Source organism: Nymphaea colorata, chromosome 1 (assembly GCF_008831285.2).
Source record: "Nymphaea colorata isolate Beijing-Zhang1983 chromosome 1, ASM883128v2, whole genome shotgun sequence".
In the NCBI taxonomy this organism is placed as follows: Eukaryota; Viridiplantae; Streptophyta; class Magnoliopsida; order Nymphaeales; family Nymphaeaceae; genus Nymphaea; species Nymphaea colorata.
This window is the reverse complement of record NC_045138.2, coordinates 31,233,746-31,239,127: the sequence shown is the minus strand read 5'-3', so window position 1 is coordinate 31,239,127 and position 5,382 is coordinate 31,233,746. Positions and strand designations below refer to the sequence as shown.

Below are 5,382 nucleotides of genomic sequence, written 5' to 3'. Positions count from 1 at the left end.
GGAACAGATTCATGTAATACTGGGTTCTATTGTTTCATAAATGTGCTTCAATGTTTAGGGTAGATTCATTGAATACTCTCCAATTTTTAGGGTAGATTCATTGAACACTCACAAACTGTTCCATTGTCCAAAGGGACAATGCCCCCTACTGGCCTAAACACTAGACACTGAAAATCGAGATGGGGCCGTTTTGGTCCAACTGATCTATAATGCCTCTTGTCATTGCCCACTGCCATCCCTTTCAATTTAGAGAATAAAAGTTTATGCAGTGTGGTTGGATCCAAAGTGGTTCACTAAGATGAGAATTGGACCCCCATCTTTGGGACAAGAATGCAATTATCCATAAACCAAATGGACCCTACCAATTGGTAAATGCACTGTGCATTGTTTTCTCTATAGATAATCAGGTCGGGTTGGTATGAGACATGTCAATCTCAAATTAGCTGGATCAGAATAAAATATGTGGGCCAGAATCATTCAAATCCTGGATATGGACATGCTGGGAACAGTGCTTGGTGGAGCCCCAGCACATTGTGGTCCTCTTGTATCATAAACTCTACAGGAACCTTCAAATGAGAATTTAGTTTTGAAGACCATACATCACCTTAGAGGTAGGTCAGGGTATTTAATTAGATACCAGGGTGATTATCTTCTTGTTTTTTCTGGTAAGAATATTTGCTACAGTGTCTCTTTCGAGCTTTAGGGTAACTTTTTTCAAAATAATAATGTTGATGTCAAATTAAATTATTCCAATCGAGTCACATCTCAAATTTGATTTTGGTTGGTTGGGGTGCTTATTATTTTCATATTATCTATATGTGGCGATACCATGACATTGTCTATTCTCGCCGAAACTGTGGGTGGTGGAAACATTATTCGCTAGCTTCACTTTGAACATTTGACGAGTTAAATGCATATAAGCAAACCAAAACCAACTTCATGTAAATGTAAACTATAAATACAATAATTCTTGTCCTTATTCTCTCTCTCGACCTCTCTCTCTCTTTCTTTTCTCTCTCCAAAAGTACTATTACCTAGCACACCAAGCAATACTCTCTGTACAAGGGTTCCGACTCAAGCAAGCCATCAGTTCGAGCTGGTGCATTTCTCCGGGGTACTTGGAGCTGCATGCAGGAGATCATAATATGAGCACCACCACAAAAATCATCTACCACGATTATTATGAAATAGCAATCATGAAACTAATACGTATTATCAGACTGATTTCCAGCATAGCCTGGCTCAGTAGAGCCAAGTCTGAGAAGGCAATAGCCACATGGACCAAGCTCTTGGCTCGTGAGACCTCGATGGATCGAGTTCCCGACCTTCCCTACTTGACTAGTACAACATTCATCTCTTGACTCTTGGCTTACAGCACGGCTGGTTGCTTACCAAGTCCAGTGGCTTCCGAGCCCTTCATAAGACGCATACGCTTGCACGATTCCACAAACATCCTGCATGAGAAACGAATAAATAGTCACGATTTGATTTTCTTCTTCTTCTTCTTCTCTTTATCCAGGGAAACTAGGAAATTGGCATATATGGGAAAAGAAAACGAAAAAGAGACTCCCCAAATGACTAGAACAATAAAATCAATGATTAATTCTGTGAAAGATTTTGATTTGTGTGAAAAAACTTACTTCCAAGGAACATCACCGACAAGCATCCAATCACCATCTTTGTCTTCGTAGGTAGGCACATATTCACTGCCATTCATGCGATCCATCAGCTTGCTCTCACCTAAATAGTTGCCTGCAACCAAGCATCCAAGAAGTCCCCGATTTTTTTATTTTTCACGCGTTTATGACATCAAACTCAATAAAATTGTTTCTGTGTCTGCTTCCACTCTTGAACATAAATCACCGCATATAAATTATAATTAAGTTCTAACCCATGAGAATGGAACAATTAAAAATCAACTGCTCATAGTTAAGAAGAAGACGGGGACAACTTGACGAGGACCTCGCAGAGCATGTCACTCTCAATCTTAAAGATGATCCAGATGTCAGTCTTATTCTTTCTTATATATATATATATATATATATATATATATATATATAGAGAGAGAGAGAGAGAGAGAGAGCACATATGCGCTTTACTTCAAATGACTTTTTGCTTTCAAAGGGAGGGGATGGAGGGACACTGGGTATTAAAATTTTCTTTGCTACAGAAAGCTGTCAGTGTCCCTCCCATAACCTTTAACATCAAGATGCCATTAAATAGGAGAGGGGAGAGTGAGAAGGACTTCTCAACCATATAACATGACAAAAGTTTCCATGTCCACACGGGCTCTTGTCATATCCTGCCATGTAGTCCAAAACATCCTGCCCATCACCCTCCTAAATCCCATTCCCCCAACCCACACCTTCTTTTCACAAGTGATCATTCTCCACATGTATCTTCCCATCAAAATTATCAACTCAATATGTGAAGAAAACAATTATGGATGACCCTCTTTGACATTATGTGTCAAGATCCTAGCAATCCTCATTGTTGATCTTGAATGGTAGGTGAAACAGATTTTCAAACAGTACCCTCGTACAGATCTATGCAGAGAAGCAACTGTACAAAAACCCTAGTGTAAAAAAAAAATACTTTCTCAATGGGGTGAAAAGCACAGTTATACACAACATAAGAGAAACAACTAGAAATTACAAAGTTTCAGCGTGTTATATCTGTTCCACATGTACTGCAAATGCGTGCAATTGAAAAATAGTGAAGAAAATCTTGAGAAGATTAACTCACATATGGTGAAGCAGGTGAACATCTTCTCCAAGGATTCCAGCAACTGCTGGTAGCTATCATACATCTCCAAGTCTACTTTCCGTAGATACGGTGCACCGTCTACGGCGACCTTCACATACGTGCAGCTCTTCAATGCATTCATCCTGTATGATCTCACAGGAGGCCATCCTACCACCTGAGCCCTGAGACGGTACATCCACGGGTACATATGGTACACATATTAGTGCCTAGCACATGTATTGTTCCCCTGTGCCCTCTCTTCATGCCCTAACTAGCACCACAAAAGAAAATGCCCAGAAACATGTACAAAATACATGACAGTGATATGAGAGGATAGAGTAAGCATGATATTAATTAGAAGATATTGTAACATGTAAGAATCGGGTACCGTAGAATTTAATTGTTAGTCTACGGTTCATAATTTACTCAGCGAACTAATGTTACTCAAAAAACCTTGGTTAATGACTTCCTCGACTAAAATCTCATAATTCTATAAAATTTCTTTCATGGTGAGGGAAAACCATCTGAGAAATGGGGATCTCTTGCTTTTTAGCTGGATAAGCGTAAGGTTTTAGAAAAACTTAACTTCAAATATCACATGATCGATAGCGGGCGCTTATGATGAAAACGAGTAGATCTCTTAATTGTAAGTCTTCATGGTGAAGGGAAATCGTCTCAGAAATGGGGATCTTTTGTCTTGTGGGTAGATGCGAGCGTAAGGTGCTTGGAGAAACTTTGATAATCACAGTATGTGATGAAAACAAGTAGATTTATGCAAGTTTTTGCAATATTGTGGGAGGATCAACTATTTCGTTACTAAAAGGGTTATTCTAAAAATCATGATCCTATGATGGAGCAACCTCAAGATTCCCCCGAACAACACTCTCGATCAGATACACATGTACCATCCAAACTAAACAGAAGATATGAAGACTATAAGTTTAATTCTTTGAAGTAGTTCAATATGTAGGAGTCATGCAACACTACGCAACTATTCAGGACAATAATATATGAGCGATAGGCAACAAAAAAAAAAAGTAGAATTAAAGAACATAAAAGCATTTACCAAAAACTGCCGTTTCTTAAGATGGCCTACTTCCATTTTAACACGCTTTTGTAACAAAACTTAAAAATTTGCTCGCATAAACCAAGATCCAGCTCCGAAAACGGATCAGATGCCTTCATTCTTTTTTCCTTTTTGCAGTAATTTGAGTGCGAAAACTACGCGGGCATCTTTCTGAGAATATCGAAACTGATTCTTCCTTTCCCTTTCATTTAGTGATTGAAAAAGAAAAAAAAAACTGAAATTATGGGCGAAGTAGAAGGACGGTTGACCACGGAGTTGAGTTTCGAAAATTATTGAAGCATCATGATATTCTTCTACATGTTACACGAATCCTCGAGCCATTTGTGTACCTAATAAGCTGTTGAGCTTGGAACATACTCTCAAGAGAAATTGCTAGAAAATTCTCAAGTCTCAGAAACGTTAATAAATTAAGATTCGAAGCCGTAATTAGTTTCTCTTAAGGATACTCAGAATAAAAGAAGCAAATTACGTATATAAACCCGCAATCGAATTCATGGAGAAGTAAGCGAAAAAGGAAACCAAAACGCATGGAAATCAGTTCTAAGATGGTGTGAGATCCTTCGTGAGAAGTTTTTGGCAAACAATTAAACTAAGGCAGCGAATCTGCCTCCCTCGGTTCCCCGCAAAACTCATCTACACAGACGCAGCAGGCCAAATTCTCAAGAAAAACTTTACTTACTTGGGCGCCGCGGGCTTCCCGGCGTCGACAACCTTCTTCCCGGCGTCGGCGCTGCCTCGGGACCGCTGCTTGAGATCAACGGTCTCAGAGAAACCGCGCTTCGCAGCCGCCTTTCCACCAGGAAGGCCGAGGGTAAGCTCCGTCTCCGCGGCGGCGTCGTCGTCGTTCCTCGGCGACACCCTCGCCCTCCTTTCCGTTTCCGCGTGCACCATCGCGTCCTCTCTTCCTTCTCTCTCCCACTGTTGGTCGACGACGGATTAAAGAAAGAGATGGAGGGGGAGGAGGAGTTCGTTCCTTTTATGGCAGCGAGTGGAGGAGGAGCCGACAGCCGTCTGCCCACCCCCAACCAGGAACGTGGCAGCAGATGAACGGTCGGATTTCCGCCCCTGCACGTCGTTGAGAGCAACCTTCTACGACCGAGCTGCTCGCCGCACAGCTTCCAGCTTCACTCGGCTCGGCTGATTCAGACAACCCACGAAGCAAGAACACTGAGCAGCAGCGGGACTCGGGCTGCACGCAGCACGCGTCTTTAAGGGATTCACTAACCGAAGTTGATCGACGGAGACCACCAGGCCGGCTGGGCTCCAGCGGCTTGGTAGCCGGCGGCAGGAGGAGGGGGGCAAGAGGGCCAGGCAGTGGGGCCATCATGTCTAGCGTGTGTTTTTCACAGGTCAACTTGGTTTCACCAAGAGGAAGCAGGCGCGTCGATTCCCAGCCATCTCGCCGGGCCCGCCTCCCCATGTGCCGCTGTCTCGCTGCCGGTGACGTGGCCGGCTGGTAGTGGCGGAAACGCGAAGCAGTGTCCACTGTGCAGCGGTCAGGCGACCATCAGAACTGCCCTTGTAATCATGCCCCGGATTCTGGGCATCCT

General features: G+C 42.7%; 1 protein-coding gene across 1 annotated transcript; it reads right to left on the bottom strand.

The window, feature by feature from the left end:
• Positions 1-917: 917 nt before the first annotated feature.
• LOC116256028 (auxin-responsive protein IAA17-like) lies at positions 918-4,792 on the bottom strand. The gene is made up of 5 exons (XM_031632162.2): positions 4,512-4,792; positions 2,746-2,927; positions 1,641-1,752; positions 1,393-1,454; positions 918-1,124 (listed from the first exon to the last, which is right to left on the bottom strand). Exons 1-5 carry the CDS (start codon positions 4,721-4,723, stop codon positions 1,087-1,089), a joined length of 606 nt encoding a protein of 201 aa, XP_031488022.1. The 5' UTR covers positions 4,724-4,792; the 3' UTR covers positions 918-1,086.
• Between the last annotated feature and the right edge of the window lie 590 nt (positions 4,793-5,382).

What these genes read in the sequence shown, in the direction of transcription:
- LOC116256028 (XM_031632162.2), bottom strand. Translation starts at nt 4,723, where the DNA reads ATGGTGCACGCGGAAACGGAAAGGAGGGCGAGGGTGTCGCCGAGGAAC. An exon ending in GTTCACCTGCTTCACCATAT is followed by an intron (nt 1,753 to 2,745) that starts GTGAGTTAATCT and finishes GCTTGGTTGCAG; the next exon opens with GCAACTATTTAGGTGAGAGC. An exon ending in CTCGGAAGCCACTGGACTTG is followed by an intron (nt 1,125 to 1,392) that starts GTAAGCAACCAG and finishes TCCTGCATGCAG; the next exon opens with CTCCAAGTACCCCGGAGAAA.